At 40.9% G+C, this 20,809-nt stretch overlaps 1 protein-coding gene across 42 annotated transcripts in view; it reads left to right on the forward strand.

The window, feature by feature from the left end:
- ttn.2 (titin, tandem duplicate 2) overlaps positions 1-20,809 on the forward strand; it is a 253,336-nt gene that overhangs the window by 91,021 nt on the left and 141,506 nt on the right. For 8 of the 42 annotated variants that reach the window (XM_085135090.1, XM_085135096.1, XM_085135111.1 and 5 more), the window contains 25 exons: positions 644-911; positions 1,148-1,408; positions 1,746-1,955; positions 2,070-2,147; positions 2,250-2,276; positions 5,284-5,340; positions 5,511-5,549; positions 6,774-6,848; positions 7,025-7,072; positions 7,240-7,317; positions 7,411-7,482; positions 7,631-7,846; positions 7,995-8,333; positions 8,589-8,708; positions 8,953-9,051; positions 9,440-9,916; positions 10,453-10,530; positions 10,713-12,521; positions 12,747-12,824; positions 15,316-15,387; positions 15,622-15,729; positions 15,813-15,908; positions 16,296-16,340; positions 18,262-19,905; positions 20,394-20,444. In XM_085135090.1, the coding sequence (XP_084991216.1) occupies positions 644-911; positions 1,148-1,408; positions 1,746-1,955; positions 2,070-2,147; positions 2,250-2,276; positions 5,284-5,340; positions 5,511-5,549; positions 6,774-6,848; positions 7,025-7,072; positions 7,240-7,317; positions 7,411-7,482; positions 7,631-7,846; positions 7,995-8,333; positions 8,589-8,708; positions 8,953-9,051; positions 9,440-9,916; positions 10,453-10,530; positions 10,713-12,521; positions 12,747-12,824; positions 15,316-15,387; positions 15,622-15,729; positions 15,813-15,908; positions 16,296-16,340; positions 18,262-19,905; positions 20,394-20,444 (6,445 nt within the window). Of the gene's footprint in view, positions 1-643; positions 912-1,147; positions 1,409-1,745; positions 1,956-2,069; positions 2,148-2,249; positions 2,277-5,283; positions 5,341-5,510; positions 5,550-6,773; positions 6,849-7,024; positions 7,073-7,239; positions 7,318-7,410; positions 7,483-7,630; positions 7,847-7,994; positions 8,334-8,588; positions 8,709-8,952; positions 9,052-9,439; positions 9,917-10,452; positions 10,544-10,712; positions 12,522-12,740; positions 12,825-15,315; positions 15,388-15,621; positions 15,730-15,812; positions 15,909-16,295; positions 16,341-18,261; positions 19,906-20,393; positions 20,445-20,809 lie in introns of all 42 variants that reach the window. The other 34 variants (XM_085135106.1, XM_085135107.1, XM_085135133.1 and 31 more) reach the window with 31 other exon arrangements.

Genomic DNA, 20,809 nt, shown 5'->3' on the forward strand with positions numbered 1-20,809 from the left:
AATTATCACAAGCACAAGATTTTCAGAAACCTTTACCTATGACCTCAGACCTTGAGGTCAAGGTCACTGAGTTTTGAACTCATCAGAGATAGTAGACACCTGTGGTATTAATTTGTAAATCCTACGCCTTGTTTTGTTCTCAGGTTTCGCATTGACAAACTTGGGTATCCACGTGACACACCCACATGCCCAGCAGGGTGTGTCATGTGGATACCCAAGTTTGTCAGCCAACAGTTATAGGATACATTAGCATTTATATCAGTCCAACTTTATTCTGAAATCGTTGCAATGGTCTTTTTTGCTGAATTAACAAAACTAATGTTGGTACAGGGTCAATATGTCTGTGAAGGTTCTCAGTCATCCAGGTCATCATAGTCAAAGGAGCTTGCAAAGAAAAGCGTCTGGACTTCTTTAAGTTACAGGGTCAACATTGCCAGTGATCAATTACGTTGTAGCCATAGACCCGGTTTATTTTCTTTGGTCCTTAACATATGTTGTGCACATAAATATTATTAGAAAAAGCTGTTGAGCCATCAGAGAATCTTTCTTTTACTGCAGTGTACAGTTAATAGAAATAATCACAAGGATGAAATACTGTTTATGTCTGGCATGTACTTCATAATGCTCTTTGTCATTATTGCAGCCTGTCACTGTGGTGAAGGACATTTCCAATCAATCTGTCTTCATTAATGAAGAAGCAGTGTTCGAGTGTGAGATCAAGATCAACTACCTAGAGATCACGCTGTCCTGGTACAAAGGCACACAGAAACTTGATACTAGCGACAAGTACAATATCACCATCAGCGGCGACCGCCATCTGCTCAGGATCAAGAACTGCCAGTCATCTGACCAGGGCAACTACAGGGTGGTGTGCGGGCCCCACATATCCAGTGCCAAGCTCAGTGTCATGGGTCAGTACTGACAGCTTTTTCTGTTAAAAAATATCTGTCGTTTGATAAAGGGTAATTAGCGTTTCACCTCGGTAGTTGTCTAGTTTAGCTTAGAGGCTTTAGCTTTTAAGTGGTTGTAAATGTTCTGTCGTCTTGGCTGATTGAAAACAAAGCCTCCTTACAGTAAAAACTAGATTATCTTAAATAAACTATTTTGTTTCGACTTGATTTTTGTTTTTATGTGTTTTGTCTTTTAGAGGTGGAGGTTGAGAAACATCTACAGGACACAATGGGTAAGGAAGGCCAGTCATGTACTATGTCTTGTCAGATGTCCATCCCTAATGTAGAGGCTCAGTGGTTTAAAAATGGAAAGCAGTTAGAAATGAAGGACAGGTACACATCTGAGGTGAAACACAAGGTTCAGAAGCTACTGATCAGAGACCTGAAGCCTGAAGACCAAGGAAGATACACCTGCAAGTACCAACAGCTGGAGTCTTCAGCAGACCTCTGGGTGGAAGGTTTGTACCTGGAAACCATCCTGCAAACTTATAGACGTGTTTTACGTAGTTCCCAGTTACTAACCTCTTTTAACTTCCATTACCAAACTCTTAAAATAATGTTGGCAATTTGAAGATTGCCCTCTTTTTTCCTCTTAACTTTCTTCATGACCGTGTTCCAAAAACATGCCCCATTATCCCATTTGTTGTATTTTTACATGCATTTTGATAACTGTCCCATAAATGATCATTTTTAACCATCTAGATGATATTTTGATGAAAAATTACCATTCAGCTATTGTCATACACTCCCAATTGTGATGCCATTTACCCATTCCCGTCTTTATCTTTTTTTTAGCTGAACAAATTCATTTCACCAAACGCATCCACAACATCGAAGTCAATGAGCGACAGTCAGCCACCTTTGAGTGTGAAGTGTCCTTTGACAATGCCATTGTTTCATGGTACAAAGACACCTGGGAACTGAAAGAGAGCCCTAAGTACAACTTCAGAAGCGAGGGCCGAAGACATTTCATGGTCATTCAAAACGTGACCGTTGAAGACGAAGGTGTGTAGTGTGCCATCAAGCTACAAAGGCTCGTCACAAAGTCCTGTAGATTTTTTTTCCTCGTTGTTTGTTGAGACCTGAGTGTAAAAGATCTTCATTACTAATTCCTTATAGGCGTGTACTCAGTAATTGTGAGGTTGGAACCCAGGGGAGAGGCTAAGAGCACAGCTGAGCTTTATTTGTCTGGCAAAGGTACAGTTCTGAGTCAGGCAACACTTTTTATGCTTCTGCTCACCTTTTATTAAAGTGTTTAACACTCTGTTTATTCTATATTTTATTTTTCTTTTTTTACAGAAATCGAATTAGCAATGGTCCCCATTGGTAGGTATTTTATTTTCAAGACCCTCGATGACTTTAATCATTCAGGAACATCTTTGGAAAACCTCTTTCTGCCCCTCTTTATCACAGTCAGATATGGACACAGTCCACCACTCTAGTTCACCACTGTAGGTTTTTACGAATTCAGACACAATCAAAAATGATCGGACTCTTACCAGGTTCTAAAACTAGGCAAATGCAACCTCAGAGGAATAGCATCACATGACATATTACATCATAATGTATTTAAAAGATTTAAGGCAAAATTTAGGACCAATGTGTGAAAAAATAAGCCCACACTATGAATCTCCTGTTGCATGACCCAATTTCAGCCAAATGGCTTTACATTTGACAATATCTGTGTGCAATGCCTGTGTTCATTTGAGCCACCATTAATCATGGAGTTTATGTTAAACTCACATGGCTGCCAGGTGCCCAAGTCCTGTTAGCACCAAACAATGATCACGGCTTCTGATGTGATGTGTTTGGCTTTGGTTTGGTAGACCGGGTGTGGTTTGACTAGGAGGAAAAAGCTGCCCAATCTAAAGTAGTGTTCTGTTATTGGACTTCTATGATAATCACAGTGTGTCCATAACGAACATATGTTCAAGTATAAGGGTGTTCCTAGGTGGAGGTGACACCAGGACACGCTAGGTCGCAGGTTGGTGATGCTGGCCATGCACGCCCAGATATATGGGGAAGGTGCATTGGGAGCATCTAGCCGAAGCCCTGGTCAATTTCCACTTCTGGCATAACTTTGAATACATTCTGAGACTGAGGGCATTGAGCCATTGGGGCAAGCATAGCAGATGGTGGACACTGGAGCTAAAGAGAGCTGTTAGAGGGACTCCTAGAGGACTTGGTTAGCCTGTGGCGTCACAAATACTCCTCATAGAGGAAGCAGAGTCTGGGGATGAGGTGGATGATTTGCAATCACTAGAGGTGAGTTTACTGGGATAAGTGGTAAGACCCCCAGGGTGGAGATTTACCTTGTTACTTAAGGCTTTGGATGTTGTGGGACTATACTGATTGACACACTTCTGCAACTTTGCATGGCACTGTGGGGTGATGCCTCTAGATTAGAAGACTAGAGAGATGGTTCCTTAAACGGACTCAGGCGCAGACCAGGGATTTCTTGGGCAAGAAAACAGTGCGTTTATTTACAGTGAAGGAAACACCAGGTGAATATATATACAGAGTGCCAGGGGAAAAGGGGTCCGGGGCTCCAGGGTCCACAGGGACAGAGGGGATGAGTCAAAAATGCTCGTCTCTCTCTCCAGAAAGTCCAACACCTCTCTTTCGCCGCTCCTCAAGCTCACTCGTCCAAACACAGTCACAAACGGGTTCAGGGATGATGCCGATAGCTCAACGATCCAGAGAAGACTAGCACAGGTCCGCCATCTTAAGTAGTGCTTTAATCCACTGGAATCGGCAGCAGGTGTGATGACAAGTGCAGGTGCGTGGGTCCAGGGCGGGACTCCGCCGTGTCCCCTGACACGGAGTCAGCTGGCGAGACACAGGGACCATAACATAAGGTCCGTATTGTCAGTAATGAGTCAGACCTGTCCCCACTGGCTGTTGGACATAGCTAAGAGGCAAATTTTGACTTTAGTGGCCTCAGGGACTCATCTATGTTTCTCTGCATGATGAGATTCTCTTGGCTTCATCACATGGTCGTTTCTAGCCTGCACTGAGCTGTTTTACAGGAGAGTCTGAAGATGTGGGAATGAGAATTACAACCTACAGGTTTTTGTTATCTGGAAAACTATGAGTTCCTGTCCCGAGTAGAAAAGGGTCTGTCTCAGGGTCTTGTTCCTACAGTAACCGAGAGACGAGTGGCGTGGCAGCAGTGATTAGGAGTCATTACCAATTTGTTGTGGTGAATTGAGAGCGTAAGGTGTTGACTAGTAATTTACGTTACTGCCCTCACCTATTGCAGTTCTGAGTAATGACTTAAATAACGAATGACGGTAATGAGCTTTCTTCAAAGGGTAGCTCGGCCCTTCTTTAGAGACAGGGTGAGGGACTCAAAAGAGCAGCTCTGCTCGGCAAGTTCTGCACACAGGAACCAGGTGAGGTGGCTCAGGCATGTGAGGAGGATACCTCCTGGTTGCTATATTAGGTCTTCTGGGCATTTACCACAGGAAGGAGACCTTGGGGAAGACCAAGGACAAATTGGCAATCTTTAAGACACCTCAGTCACCCACCCAAAGAGCTGGAGGTGGTGGCTAAGGAGGCTCTGGGCTTGTCTGGGCATGGATGGATCAGTGGGTGGATGTCATTGCCATTTGTCGTTTGTCCTCGAGGGGAATTTGATGTCCACTCCTGGAATTTTCCACTTGCTTTCCAATTCCGCCTGAATGCGTCAGATTAGCAAACTGCTAACACTTCTGCTTTTACAGTTGTAGACACACTTGTGTCGATCGTCATTTAATCTATTGAATGTGACCAGCAGCAACTTTCTGGTACTTACATGCTTTATTCATATAAAGGCAGTAGTCATACTGCGTCTGCCTTTTTGCTCAGTGTTTGTTAAATATGTAACGACACAATGTATATTGTTGTTCATGTGAGGTTGTATTTGACCAAATTTAAGACCTTCTAGGACCAGATGCATTTTTCCATTATCTATAACACTATTATCTATGTTTTATAAAAGTGAAACCAACGAGCTTATTTTTGGGAAGCTGTTAAGATGTTGAACTTAAGGTCCAGGCCTAAAGGGCCGGATATGGAGTTTCTAGTTTCAAGTTAGGTGGTTAGGTATGGTACCCACTAGCCTGTGTTACTACAGGACTATGCTAGCTGGTTGTACTTAATTGATGTTATGGTTGAAATGTGCCTATCTATACTTTTTATCTTGTAACTGGCAAATGCTACCAAGCAAGAGGTTTTTACAAAATGTCCTACACTTCTACTCACACAATGGTTTTGTTTTGTTTTGTTTTTAATAGTTAACCAATAGTTAACCGCTTAACCAAAACAAAACTTTTGGTACCATACTCTGTAGATATGCCAGATTCCTCTGTTCAGAGGCCTGAAGTGCCTACGTCAGTTGCAATTCAAGGTAAGGCATCATAAGAAGCTCACTTTGTTCCATTTATCACATCAGGGAATTTACAGAAAAGTTTCTGTTATAGACATTTCATAGTAGTTTTGTGGCCCACTTAGAATTAAGACAATGTTTACCTGAATTTAACAATGAAATGGAATAAAAATGTTTTTTGTCTTTTAAAGAGTCTTATGAATTCTATCATTATGAAGAAGAGATTGAAGGTATTTACTATTTGTTTTTATGCTCCTGCGTTTTGTCTTTTTTCCTGTTTATTTGTATCTGTTCTTCTTTCTTTGTGCCCAATGTTCTGAATGTGTTTTGTTGTCACTTTGTAACTTTAATCCAGTTTTCCATCTTGATGCCACACTCACTAACTTTTACTTGTGTTTTGCCATTTAACATTAAAAGTGTGTGAGTCTGGTTTTAGGGATGAGATTTATTACATAAAATACGTTGTGTTCAGTTCTGTTCCGTTAGGTTTAAGCACAGTAAAAATACTAGATTTTGCACTCTTGTTTTTACACTTTTTGTATTGTGGCTGGGCTTAGTAAGAGTTAGTTAGAGTTCTATCTCCACCAGCTGAACAACAACAAGTATATATGGGTAGACAAAGCCCTCTCCACACACATTTGTATTAGCTTTTGCATGTAAATGGTGTTTGGTGTGTAATGGATCACTAAGAATAGAGCGTTTTAAAAAAGTCGTTCCAGTTTGAAGATTTTAAGAAGTTCAACTTCTGTTTTTAAACGAGGACAAATAAAATGTCGATTTTTGTCCTGCCATCTCAAAGATGTGCAGCTTTATCTCTTTTTTCTTTAACATCAGACTGTACAGTTATTAGGCTATTGATTGGCCCGGGCTTGAGGCCTTTGACTGGCCAGCAGTTTTGTATGATGTGCTCATCATGCTCACCTGTGTGCGTTTGAGCCACATTACTCATGTCTATCTTGACATTTGTCTTTTTTTAAATGTATTTTTTTTCTCATCTTATATATTTGTGTTTGCATACATCTCTCTTTTTTATCCCTCGTTTCACTATCAGCCTCTGTTTGTGTGCTTGTTTTTTTAATGACCACTTTTGGTTCAGTAACAGCCTAATATCTGATGATCTGTTTTTGCTTACTGTTGACCTTCTGAATCTTTTAGTTTCTTATCACAAATACATTGTTCTGCATTATCATTCTGGCTCCTATCAGAGTGCTTTGCACAGTTTAGGTTTGCACTGATCTTTTGACCTCGCTTGTCCCGTCTAAAACACACCACACACTAATGACCAAATGCTTTAGATTGCACCGACTTATGTCCAAATGCTTGAAAAGCTTATCTAGAAATTCTGAGCTTAAAAGAAAAAAAATAAATTAAAAGTGTTGGATACCGTGTTTGACTTATGAAGACTTAAGAATGTTTATGTTTTGATGTGTTCCTTTGTGCGTGTGTTTTTCCAGCAGTTGTAAGAGTTGCCATTGAGGAGACAATGGAGACCAAACAAGTTCAAATGAGAGAGGAAATCCCAACAAAAGGTACAGCAGAGCCGAGCATATTCTGCTTTCCCTCATCCTACAACTGTGTCTTTTTGTTCTTTTATTATATTATCTACTGTAGTGGCGTTCTCAGTTTTTAAAATGGCGCCGTGTATTCTGCTGCACTTCTCTTCTTCTTCTCTTCTTCTCTTCTTGTTTTTTTTCATTTCCCAAAGTTGAGGAAAGGCCTAAAGAGAAGCCAACACCAGCATCACCACAGAGAGGTACTGACAAACTGTTGATGTTGACATGTAAATGCTTATTAATTACATTTCTAGCTTCTTTTGTTTTTACTGTTATCTCAACTATACTTTGTGTTTGTTTGATCTTTTACTTCCTAAACCTCTTTAATGTTGTTCGACCTTCACTTAATTTAACTGCACATTTGAAGAGCCTGAAGCCAGAAAGCAAGTGGAGGAAAAGATTCCTGTGGTTTCAGTCCCAGAAAAGGATGTTCCTGTTCCCAGAGGTAGCGATTCCTACAAATTTCTTTAGAACATCTTTGCTAATGACAATCTGTTGTCTCATTTGATTATTATATGTTTGAATATTTCCTTAAAAGAAACAGAGGAAGTCAAAAGGCCGACTGCTTCCCCACCTGCACCTACTGAGAAGCCTGGAGTGCCAAAGAAAGGTACTTCATGTTGTTTAATGTTTCTTTGGTGTCTTATCAACACTATACAGTTTCCCACCACGCTGAGTCAGTCTGGCTTCATTGAAACCTTTATCTGTTTTATATGTCATGCTTAATCCTAACAAATAATGTTTTTACCCATTTAAAGATGAACCCAAGCCTCAGGTGCCAGCAGACTCCAAAGTAGCGGCCCCTAAAGCTAGGCCTGAAGCTGAGCCCAAGCCCAAACCCAAAGCAGAACCAGAAGCAAAGCCAGTGCCTACACCCAAAGCAGAACCCAAGGTTAAACCTGAACAAATCCCTGCGCAGGAGCCTGAAACTAAACCAGTACCAGTAAAGAAAGTGGTGACGCCACCATCCAAAGGTATTTCCTGTTTTGTTTGGATGTTCGTGTTGAGTTTGTAGTCTACTGTGTATGCTTCTGTCTTTAATCTTCAAACTGTTCATTTAGCTTCAAGAGTGGAAGCGAAGTCTTTGTCTTTGTTTATCTAAACAAATCTAAATGTTGCTAGTCCCTGAAGAAGCTGCAAAACCAGATCCATCAAAGACCAGGCGCAAGCCAGCTGAAACCAGGCTAGAACCAGACAAACCTAAACCAGAAGCTCGTAAACCCGAGCCTTCTCTAACAAAACCAGAACCAAAACAACCTGCAGTGGTTCCCAAGCCTGAACCTGTGGTGAAAAAATCAGAAGCAGAAATAACAGCACCAAAGCCGGCGGTGCCAAAACCGGAACCCCCAGCGACCAAACCAGAACCCCCAGCAACCAAACCGGAACCCCCAGCAACCAAACCAGAAGCCCCAGCGACCAAACCAGAACCAACTCCTGCACCAAAGGAACCTACAAAAAAAGGTAACACGGCTGTGGAGTTTTTCTTAATGTGGTGTTTTTTCTTTAATCTTCTTAACTCCACTGTCCAACTTTAACTCACTTCTTCACATTAGTGTTTTTGATGGTAGTGCGAACAAATCTCGTATTAACCTTTGAGTACCACAGATTCTTGTCAGGGATTTATCTGTGAGTACATTTTGATGTTGATATCTGCCGACTGCATATTTACCTAACTATAATAATAATAATGATAGTAAACGGAATTTTATTTTGAAGCATCAGAAGAACCAGCAAAGAAGGAGGTTTCATCTCCAATCCAACCACCCCAACCTTCACTTGCACAACCAGAAAAGTTTGAGGAACAAGTGCCACAGAAGAAACCTGTGGCAGTTAAAGGTACCTGAAGCTAATTCAGTCATCCAGAAACTTCTAACCAAAACCAAAACTCTCATACTAACCCTAAACTCTTTAGGTTCTGTGGCATATTATTTTCTAATGGCTAACCTCTCTCATTTTGTTGCTGCATGTTGTGATTGTTCGTGTCCTGCACTCGATAGAGTGTTTCATTGTTCTCTAATGAAACTCTTCAACTTGAATTTGCTAAAAGACTTTTAATATATGCCAATAATACTCTTTAAAGTTCCTGTGGAGGAAAAAATAACTGAGCTTCCAAAAGCAGCCAAGAAAGCAGAGCCTGCTGTCGTTCCACCAAAGGAAGAACCAACAAAGAAAGAGAAAGGTACATTTCTATTTCACATATGAAGTTTCGTTAATACAGGGGCAGACTTTATTCACTGTCTTTTGAGTCTCTTTAAGGAAAGAAATGCCATGATGATACATTTCATTATTCATTTTATATCCAAAATGTACATTTAGAGGTGCCTTTCAATGTCTTTACTCTATGAGATTTCCTCTTTAACACGTTTCTGCTGCAAGATATGAAGGTAAACATTTAGGCCATCACACTAATTGACCTCTAAAAGAAATTATAGTCATATATTATTCTCCACAGAGTGACCCTTTGGGGTCTAAATGACTTCATGAACTACTTGTTTCTTGTGTGAAAGCACATTTGTGTTCTTTATTGTCATGTCTTTTGCATGTTCTTGTGTCACACCCTCTTAAAGCTTTGAAGCTCGAACCTAAAGCTGTACCTGAAAAAAGCTATCAGAAGGTGTTTCATGAGGTTGCTGTGTTGGAGCCTGAACCTGTGAGGCTTCCTGAGAAAATATCTGAATCAGTACCCGAGAGACGCTTGGAGAAAGTGCCGAAACCCGAGAAAGGCGTGAAGGAAATTCCAAAGCTGGAGCCAGAAAAATTACCTGAGAAAGTACCAGAAAAACCACGTGAGGAAAAAGTCCCAGAGGAGGCTCTTCCTAAGAGGAAGCCTGTAAAGGCTCCTCAGAAGGTGGTTGAAGAAGCTTTGGTTACTGAGAAGCAGACATCTGTAAGCACTGAGGAAATCAAAGTTGAGCTCATTTCAAAGAAGCAAACAGAGAAGATCTCCGTAGAGAAAACAGTTCACGTAAAGGCCCCTGATAAAATACCTGATATTGTATCTAAGGCCAAGCCTAAACAAGAGGTAGAAGAAATTCTTCCTAAAGGTACAGCAGACTTCAGCTGTTTTTGTCTTTCTTTGTATCTTCGTCATGCATGTTTGAGCATGAAGGCTGCCAAGATTTGATCTGAAGCCAGAATCTCAACAATCACTTAAATGTTATGAAACGATGCTCTTTTATTTGAGTGTTTAATGTTGAAAACATTTGATCACGTAAAAAAAAATCTCTTTATTGTTCTTAATTATCACTAAGAAAATGATTTTTTCTTTGTTACATTTCCGTCTTTAATGCAACAAGATAACAAAATGCTATCAGAGCTGAATTCATTTGGCCTCAGTGGAGAATAAGTAAATCTATCGATGTGTCATCAAATATTGGTGGTAAGAAATTCCAGCTGACTAAATGTGTGAGTTCAGACTGAACTGTTGCCACTTCTCCAAAGGTTTTGTCAACGTCTTCCATCTCTTGGCTTGTTTGTGTTATTTGACACGTGTTTGTTGACTGTCTACATTTTTCTCTTTCCAAATCGTTTTCTTCACCACACACCATCTTGGAATCAATTTTGATTCATTGCTTAAAAGAAACCGAAGCTAAGAAGATTGAGAGGATTCTGCACACAGAGGTTGAACAGGATATAAAAATTTATGCTACTAAAAAAGGTACTACGTGGATCTTAAACACATCTCATTCTTTAATGCTTGAAACAAGTGTCACCTAAAGCATGTGGTTCTTCATTTCTGTGTTGTCTCCTAACACTGATGATTGTCTTTGTGTTTTGCTGTCAAATCTTGGCGCCGCCACATGACGCCTCTTCTTCTACACCTCTTAAAACATCTCACAGCTGCAAGTTTTGAGAAGACTGAAGAAGAACAATGGGAAAGGAAAGGAGCTCAGGAGATACAGGAAATGTATTATGTGACAGAACCTTTTACAGAAGCTGTCTGGGAGCGTGAACAAGTAGTAGAAGAACATGCTGAAGTCTGGTATGAAGATGTGGCTCCACTGGACAGGGCAGTGGTGGTATTGGTAGAAACAGATGTCTTAAGTAGAACAGAAACACAGAGCCAACAAGATAGCAGGTCTGAAGTGAGAGGTGAGCTATCTGCTACTTCAAAGAGGAAGGAAAGCAGCGTGGCTAAACAAAGAATCAGCCCGAAAAAACCCGAAGCTGTAGTTTTAGCCCAGGACTCTGAATCGAAGCTCACAATACTACAAGATAAACCTTCAAAAGACAAAACAGAGTATTTTGTCAAGGCAGTTGAGTCACCAAGCAAAGAAATTACAGATGAAAGGAAAGATGGTGCATCAGTTAGCCACCAACAAGACAAAAAAGCTAGCGCCATACACGAAACCAGCTTTGAACCTAAAAAGAGAGCAAAGAGCACTGAAACAGAAAGCAAAGAGAGACGCACCAAAGAAAAACCAGAGGAGCCTACTTCATTCAAAGACAAGGAAACAGTGAAAGATGTCGGGGTGGAAACCAAACCTTCCTCGGTTGTGATCACCACAGAAGCAAGAAAAGTGACTGAAAACCTGGAAGCTGAAACAAAGGCTTTAGCTGAAGTCTGGTATGAAGATGTGGCTCCACTGGACAGGGCAGTGGTGGTATTGGTAGAAACAGATGTCTTAAGTACAACAGAAACACAGAGCCAACAAGATAGCAGGTCTGAAGTGAGAGGTGAGCTATCTGCTAACGCTACTTCAAAGAGGAAGGAAAGCAGCGTGGCTAAACAAAGAATCAGCCCGAAAAAACCCGAAGCTGTAGTTTTAGCCCAGGACTCTGAATCGAAGCTCACAATACTACAAGATAAACCTTCAAAAGACAAAACAGAGTATTTTGTCAAGGCAGTTGAGTCACCAAGCAAAGAAATTACAGATGAAAGGAAAGACAGTGCATCAGTTAGCCACCAACAAGACAAAAAAGCTAGCGCCATACACGAAGCCAGCTTTGAACCTAAAAAGAGAGCGAAGAGCACTGAAACAGAAAGCAAAGAGAGACGCACCAAAGAAAAACCAGAGGAGCCTACTTCATTCAAAGAGAAGGAAACACTGAAAGATGTCAGGGTGGTGACAAAGGCAGATGAAACCAAACCTTCCTCGGTTGTGATCACCACAGAAGCAAGAAAACTGACTGAAAACCTGGAAGCTGAAACAAAGGCTTTAGCTGAAGTCGATCGTGACGTATCAGTGGCTCCACGTGAAAAACACAGCAGTGAAGTTTCAGAGATGACAAGTGCACTGAGGGAAGACACAGTTAAAGGTAAAGAAGCAACAATCGTTCCCACTGCGGTGAAAATGGAAGAAAAGAGAAAAGAGGAAGCACTTGTCATTCCTAAAACCCCTGAACGTGAGCAAAGTGCACACAAAGAATTTGAAAAGAAAAAGGAGAAAAAGGTGAAATCTAAGGAAATGTTTTATGCAGAAACAGAGACTGTTGCTGTAAAACCCTCAGTAACAGATACTGACATGACAAAAATGATCAAACAGGGGCTGGAATTTGAATCTGTTTCTGCAAAAACTGAAGTCAAATACAAGACAAAGGAAACAAAAGACTCTTTATCCGAGGATCCTCTTCAGACACTTCCTTCAGTGCCATTAAAGCCAGACGAGAAAAGGATTCCTTCAAAAAAGTCTTCCAGAGGTACCAAACGTACCGTTCTTATCGCATCGTTAATCTTTACCTGTGTCATTGACTCCATGTTTGTTCTGGTGTGTGTTCAGACTGAGTCCAACCTCTGTAAACTCTTCATGTCACATGTTCATAGTTGGTCTTTTTCATTCCTCTTAAAATCTTTTTTCCTGCCCTCTGTTATTCTACTAAAATCTACTCGTGCCTTCCTTTGAATAAGAACTGATTCTTTTTTTAAAGAAACAGAAACGATTCTCACTGCGGCTCCTGATGCTTTGTCACCTGAAACACAAGTTGCAGCTAAAACAGAAAGACTAGAGAGAGGTAAAGTCTTTTTTCAGCTCCTGATATTCCTTTTTACAGCAGCGTCTGTCTTACTTAACTACAAATGTTTGTGTCTGTATTTTGTTCTCTGATCTCTTTGCACCACTACACTTCACACCATTTAAATTTCTCAATGTCAATGAGAGAAAACATCTTCTACAGAGAAGAGAAGAGGAAACAACATCGAATAAACCACAAAGATAACGACGACACTGTAGGCAAGAATATTGTTTCTGTAGGGCAAGAGGAGATTTTAAAGTGTCAGGGTGATAAAATGAAAGTCATGGTAACATTTCTGTTACTAATGGTTTCAAGACACAGGACCTTAAGTTATTCTTAAAACTAAGGAAAAGGTGAAAAATACAAGAAAATTGTCAGTTAATAAAAAGTCTGCAGAAAAGATCATATGACCAAGGAGAGACAACGTTACAGGCTGGAATTAGTGAAACATCTGCAAAATCTCAATAAGCTGAAACAACAGAAGATATTTTTTCTATATTTTCAATGGAGGCCCCTGAAAAACAGGACAGAGTTAGAGGAATCAAACTTGAAGAAGACCAGTTCAACGAAGAAACACACTGAGAGAAACCTCGTGTTAAGGCCTTTAATGGAAGACGAAGTCAAAGAGTGAAGTTCAATACATCTTCAAAGAAACCAGATTCTTTGAAAGACCGAGGACAGCAAAGACATCCAGTCTAAACCAGTGTTGCCAACTTAGCAACTTTGTCGCTATATTTAGCACGTTTTTTTCTAAAAAGCGACTAGCGACAAATCTGGCGACTTTTTCTGGTGTTATTGGAGACTTATTTATGACGATTTTTTGACGTGAAAGCGCGTATCGCTCTTACTCTCAACAAGCAGCGGTGCTGCCGTGAGCAACTCACCCGTGTTAAAGCGCTCACGGGCTGAGGATAGTCCTCCCCCAGCTGCTATCAGGGCAGGTGATATTCACACCTGTGCGTCCAAACTGCAAATGAATCGCGCATGAGCGAAGCCGCTGCTCCCGCACTGACTGTAACGCAGTCAGTTCTTCTTTTACTGTTATGCTGTTTTGTGGATCAGGTTTAAAACTACTTATAAACACACACACAAAGTAACTCCACCAGAGTGCCTATTTCAGGTCACTTTTGCCGGTCCAAGCCCGGATAAAGGAGCAGGGTTGGAATTGTGACATTAAAAAAAACAATAATTGCTAAATTCGTAATTCTAAATAAACTCTAAATGCATTTAGGACGTTTTTTACTCACTTTATGTCTCTTCCACGATGTTATTTCTCTCTCCAACAACGTAGGTTACAATTATATTAGCATGACCAATTATGCAAATTAGGCGATGACGTCATTTAACGACTTTTAGGACAGCCAATAGCGATTTTCCTTACTGAGGAGTTGGCAACACTGGTCTAAACTGAACGTGAAAAGACAATTTTATTACCATTAATACAAAGCAGCAACAAACGGAAAGAAAGAGTTCAATGATCCCTGCAATGGATCTGCAAAACAATTAACTGCAGAGGAGCAAGAGTTTTTATTAGAGCCTCTACTAAAATATATTTTCCCAGATGAAAAGTGAGATTTATATGAAAGGCAAATCTACAGAAGATGAAGAGCAGAAATTTGGTGAAAATGATACATCAAAGGTAATAATAGGAGAAATTCAGTCAAAGATAGTGACGAGGAACAAAGTGAAGACGACACTGAAAGCAAAGCAAAAGTTACCTGTTATCTTAGCAATCACATGTAGCAGATGACAGGCCTGAAAAATATGTGAAAATGGAATCACTGAAAGAAAAAGTATGTCAGCTAAAACAGACGTGAAGAAGATAAAAGAGCCCTGAACAAAGATCAAAATGCTAATAAAGCTAACAGAAAGAAGCGAACACATCACAGGAGATGTGATGTATAGTTATGATAACACCAAGCTAACTGGTGACGCTACAGTTTATGTAAGCAGGAAGTCCCGCACGCTAGACGCATGTCTCCTCAAGAACTTCAAGCCATCACCAGAAAGAAGCTCGAATGGTTCACTCCATCACAGACAAATGGATTTGACACTGGAAATAGAAGAGAGAAAAGAAACTCTTCCTTCAGGAAATTTCCAGAGGTATCGAGGAAAAAAGAAGCACTCTTGATATGAGAGCCAGTCATTGTTTTGATTCTTAAAAGACTTCATAACTCCTCGTCTTCATCATATTAGCCATTTCATCTGGGCACAAACTGCTCGTCATGCTGTTTGCTTTCTTATCACTACAGTTAAATCACAAAAGGTTTCTACTGAATGCTGTTTCAGTTACTTCTAGTTCTGTATTTGTTGTGAATATTTCTTTATCAATAGTTTTGGACAGTGAGGTCAAATGTCCAGCTGTCATATGGAGTTGAGACTCAGTCATCCAGCTTTCTGTGCCGTGTCACGTGGTTTTAGTCTTTAAATGGTCTCATGCTTCCCACATCGGTCTTCGTGGCGCTAATTTTTTTGTGATTTCATTTTCAAGTTGTTGTAAAGGAGAAGGAGTTGGTGCCAGAAATCAAAGAATCACTGGTAAAGCCAGCTGCTCCACCAAAAGGTACCCAGCCACTTCTTTAAACCTCTTTCTGTGTTTCTGTGGAGGGTTTATTAAGGCATTCAGAAAAGAGTGCCACTCTTACGCAGATATAAATCTTTGTGTCTTGAAACAAAATAGACAAAAACAAGGTGTTTAGAGAAAGATGCAACGTGAACTTCTGGTCCTCTTTTTGTAGGACGATGTAGATTAGATAGAGCACTGTTGCTGAAATCCCTGTATACTTTTTACTTTAAGAGAGCAAACCACAAGCTGCTGTTAAAGATCAAGAAGCTGCCAAAAAGCCTGAAGTCACTGATACTGCCAAGTTGAAAAAGCCAATCACTCCACCAGAAGAAAAGCCAGGTATTCAGACAGTGATTCCAGCTTTTAGAAATGTTACGTGCTTTGGCGATTATACATCAATTCTGTCTTTTTTATACTTAAAGTGGTCGCGACAAAGCCCGTTAAGACGGCTGAAGAACCAACTAAGATGATTGCAGAGGAGGAAAAACCAGTAACGAAAAAGATATCACCTGGAACAGGTAGAGGACTGAGTTTAGTCTGTTCCAGTTTCTTTTTTTAAACTTCTTGTTTGATAACAGCAATTTTATTTATCCTCCACTGTGTATGTGTACTGGTGTTGCTATGGGTCTTTCTTATGTTGGAGGATAGGAGCCTTGGCCAAAGTAAAGCCTGTTTGTGTCTGTCGGTGATGAATTTATTGATCTTGAACTCAACATAAGCTACTGTGTCCTTGTACTCAGCCTAACTTCATTTTATTCTTCGTGTTTACTCACGGTGTTTCTTTTCTGCTGCTCTTCATCTAAATGATAGCACAGTGAACTTCTTTGCTCTGCACGTGAGTCACATCTTTGCTTGTGTCTCCTCCACATTAAGTTACAACTTTTTGAACTATGTTTTTATATTAGATGAATCCAAGGGGCCAGTCCAAGCACCAGGAGGAGTCAAGAAAGGTAGGAGTGCACTCAGTGTAGAGCCTCTAGCATGTATGGAGTAAATATGTCTCAAAAGGGTTACAAATGGTGTGATCCACAAGCTTACACTTAAATGTATAAATATGTACAATTATTTGTGTGTAACCTTTTAGGACTTGTGTGCTTCAGTCCACACACGTACAAACTAATTTGAACACACGTCAGGCTATTTTACAAATTCAAACACACAAGCCTGGATAAATGTAATGATCTGCATGCAGTTTATTGAGTTCAGCTTCATAAATTGGATACATTTGTCTTTCATAAAGCTCCCACTCGTACAAAACCTTAAATAGGAGTGCACGAATCGCCTGATGTGCACAGATCACGCCGCATGCCTCTGTGGGCTGCCAGCTTCACATGGATCCACAAACACAAGCGGTGACAACGTGCTGGTGGAAAACATCTGGACATCTGGTTCCTCTATAGTCCTTTTTGTTCTTTTTTCAAATGCAGTGGTCATTTTTCTTCTAAATAAACAGAACAACTTGTCACCCCTCTGCTAGCAAACATAGATTACAGATAACACAGCGTAGCCTGTAAATATTAATAGTTTAAATAAGCTGCTGCTACATGCTGCAGATAGGGGGACATCATGGTTGTGCATCACTGTGGATCATTCTCTGGAGTGAGTATGTGCTAAATAATCTCTGTATATTTTGAATATTCATATAATCCAGATAATGTGGAATAACACTTTCATGTTAATCCTCTGTTAATCTCTAATAACAGTAAGCTAACATTAATGTTAGCTTAATGACTAATTCTTAACCTTTCAGGATGTAGCAGCAGCTTATTTAAACGATATATTACCTTTTATAGGTTAATGCGTTGTGTCTGTAATTGGTGATGAGTTGTTCTGTTTATTTAGAAAAGAAACACCCACTTCAAGTAACACAGAGGAAACCCAGACGTCCCAGTTTTGCACTGGGACGTCCCAGTTTTGCACTGGGACGTCCCAGTTTTGCACTGCGACGTCCCAGTTTTGCACTGCGACGTCCCAGTTTTGCACTGGGACGTCCCAGTTTTGCACTGGGACGTCCCAGCTTTGCACTGCGACGTCCCAGTTTTGCACTGGGACGTCCCAGCTTTGCACTGCGACGTCCCAGATTTGCACTGGGACGTCCCAGTCTGAACGATCTGTGAGAAGCTGGCAGCCTGAAATTTGTCTCAAAATCTCACGTGGGCATGCAACATGATCTTTGCGTATCAGGCGATTCATGCACTCAAATTTAAGGTTTGGTAAGTGCGCAAGTGAGAGGATATGTGTAGTTTTAGATGTTTGTGTGCACAGAGAGCTTTTGAAAGAGAAAATGATCCAATCCGTGAAGCAAAATGTAATCACTTGTGCGTAAATGATCAGTATTCATTCAGGTTTGGGTACAGGACTTTGTAAAATAGTTTGAGGTGTGGTCAAATTGCTTTGTATTTGTGGATTGAAGCATGCTCGCATGAGGTCTCAAAAGTTAGCATTTGTAGCCTTTTTTTGAAACCTGTCTCCAAATGCACGTATATAACCATGCATGCATATCTCCTATATCTGTAACTTCTCAGTCATCAGTCCAACACTGGTTTTTTTTGCTGATCGCTAATTTGCAAATTTCCTATTAGCTCTACTAAATGCACCATTAAACTTTCTGTCCTTTGTTGGAGAAACTGGAAATGTCCCTGTCATCTTTTGTTTGTTGTTCTTAAATCATTCAAAGTTATCTTCCTAAAATCCCTGATTACATTTTTATCCCTTGTATATTTATATTTATTTATTTATGCTCTTTGTTTCACGAGTTGCTATTTGCTTTGTTTGTACAAATTGTGATACGAGTTTAGTTTACTGACACTAAACTGTATTATACATACAGCCGATGTTTAACCAAGTAATATGAAACGTTTGATGCCTCAGAAACAGTTCTACACAAAAAAGGTCAAAAGGTCAAATTGGAAGAGGAAGGGACGTTTGAGATCCCCACGTTGAGAAAGACAACCAGGGTCATGAGAGAGGTGGAAGAAGAACAAGAGATCATCATATTGAAGAAGATCCCATCAGTTCCACACAAAGAGCCTGAACAAGAGGAATTACCTCTCGTCACCAAGACCACAGTTGTTAATGTTGAGGAGATGGTGCATAAAGAAGAAGCGGCTGAGATTATGTTTGTCACCACGAGATCTGAGGAGGAGAAGAAGCTAAAAGACAAAGCAGATGTGGTGAAAAAGCCAAAAGTTATTCAACCTAAAGAAGAAAAGGAACAGAAAGAGACTCCTAAAGATGCGTGGACCCGGCAGAAGCCTGGCCCAAAAGATGAGAAACCCAAAGATACCATTTCTCTGAAGAAAACTCCCAAGACACCTAAGGAGGAGGAAAGTGCCCCACCTAGTACAGCCCTAAAGAAAGTTAAAAAATTGCCTTTAGATGAAGTGGAACCAGAAGTAGTCAAACTGAAACCCTTCGAGAAGCCTCCTAAACCAGCAGAGGATCCAGAGAAAGACAAGAAGGAGAGGCCAGAGAAGGACACGTCACCTTTTCAGAAGGGGGAAAGGCTTCCCAGACAGGTGGAAACCACAGAACCTCCAAAGCAATCTGAGAAAGAACCTGTTGAAGTAAAAGAGCCACCAGCCAAGGTGCCAAAACCAGGAGACCAAAAGAAATCTCCAGAGAAGGAGCCTGAAGAGGACAAAAGGCCAAAAAAGGTGAAGAAGATTCCAACAGTGGAACCAGAGATAGAAACAGTCAAGTTGAAGCCCTTTGACAGGCCGGCCAAGCAGGTTACAGAGCCTGAGAAGAAACCCGCAGAGGAGAAAGAAAGGAGGCCAACTGATGATCTGCCAAAACGTCACACAAGTCCAGCTGAGACCCCTGAAGAACGGAAACAACAGGCTAAACCAAAGAAACCTGAGATCCCAGAAGCTCCAGAGAAGAAGCCGGTGAAACCGGAGAAGGTAGATGCAGCTCCCTTGGAAAAGACCATACTTCCTGTTCCAGCCCCTGCTGAGAAACCTGAAAAGGTTCTCGAGGAGAAAAAACCTCTGCCAGTGAAGAAAAAAGTGTTATCAAAGGAAAAAGAGGAAGTATCTCTAAAACCTGTAGAGCAGCTCAAGAAGGTAGAGCTCAAAAAGACTCCATCCCCGAAAGTTGAGAAACTTAAAGAAGCAGAGACAGCTGCAGCTGAGAGAAGGCCAAGTCTCGACAAACTCAAAAAGCTTCCTAAAACTGTTTCACCCAAAGAATCTATTGAGGATGTGACTCTAAAGAAAGTCCCAAAGAAGCCTTTGCAAGAGGAAGCCAAGGCTGCAGAACCGGCAAAGCCTGATGAAGGAAAGGTTCCCTTGGTAAAGGAAGTCTCTCCTGGAGCCGTGGAGATGAAGAAGGTTGCCACTCAGGCAGAGGAGGAAGTATTTGAAGAGGAGTTTGAAGCTGAGAGTGAGGCTGTGCCAGAGGGCGAGGAGGCATGGTGCTGGGAGCTGGTTCCAGATGAGAGTTACGAGCTAGAGGACTGGGAAGGTGAAGCAGAGGAAGGTGCTGTGATGGTTCCAGGGGTGGCCAGGAGAGGTGAGATGGTGGCATCTTCGGTGACAACCAAAAAAGAAAAAACCTGCCATCAATAATATCCACTCATCTTCGCTTCCATAACCTCATTTTCCCTCCATCGTATTTTAAGTGTGATGCGATTTCTTCATCTTTTCCTTAGACTTGTGTCATCATTCCGTGTCCGACTGCCGGTCACGTTTACCGCTTCGTTTCATTTTTGTTATGTCGTTTATGTTTCTGCTGTTTGACCATTCTCCATTATGTATTGTCCCCACTCATTGCATTCGTCTTTGTTCTTCCATTTATTTTAATTTTAATGTATTGTCTTCCTCGTGGGGTTTTTGTTGACCCCCATGTGAGTGTCAATACTTCATAAACTTACCATCAGAACCATTTCATAATCCCCAGTCCATTCACTACACTGGATTTCCTTACCGTGGCATGTTTAGCATGATAAGTATGTATGATTAGCCTGTTAGCATAAAATAATTTATATTCTTTCTGAACAGAGGGACAACCAACAGAGGAAGCAGGAAGAGGTAGAGGTAGAGGGCTGAAACGTAAGTTTTACCTTGATAAAACAATGATGTTCCAGCAAAACCAATGTTGCCGTTTATCCAGAAAGGATTCACAGCGCTTCATTTGTTCACAATTTGTCACATGACAGCATCCAAAATGGATTAAATTCATCGTTCACCTCAAAATCTGAACCCAGTACACTTTAATGACATAGCCCAGATGTCCCAGCTTTAAACTGGGACATCGAAACACTGCTGGCAGCTTGCAAACCTCACGTGGACATGCAACGTAATCTGTGTGCATCAGGCTATTCATGCACTCAAAGTTAAGGTTTGGTAAGTGAGCAAGTGAGTTTTAGACATCTGTATGCACAGCAAGCTTTTTGAAAGAGAAATTGATTCAATTC

The sequence above is a fragment of the Neolamprologus multifasciatus genome, chromosome 16, assembly GCF_963576455.1.
Source record: "Neolamprologus multifasciatus chromosome 16, fNeoMul1.2, whole genome shotgun sequence".
Classification (NCBI taxonomy): Eukaryota; Metazoa; Chordata; class Actinopteri; order Cichliformes; family Cichlidae; genus Neolamprologus; species Neolamprologus multifasciatus.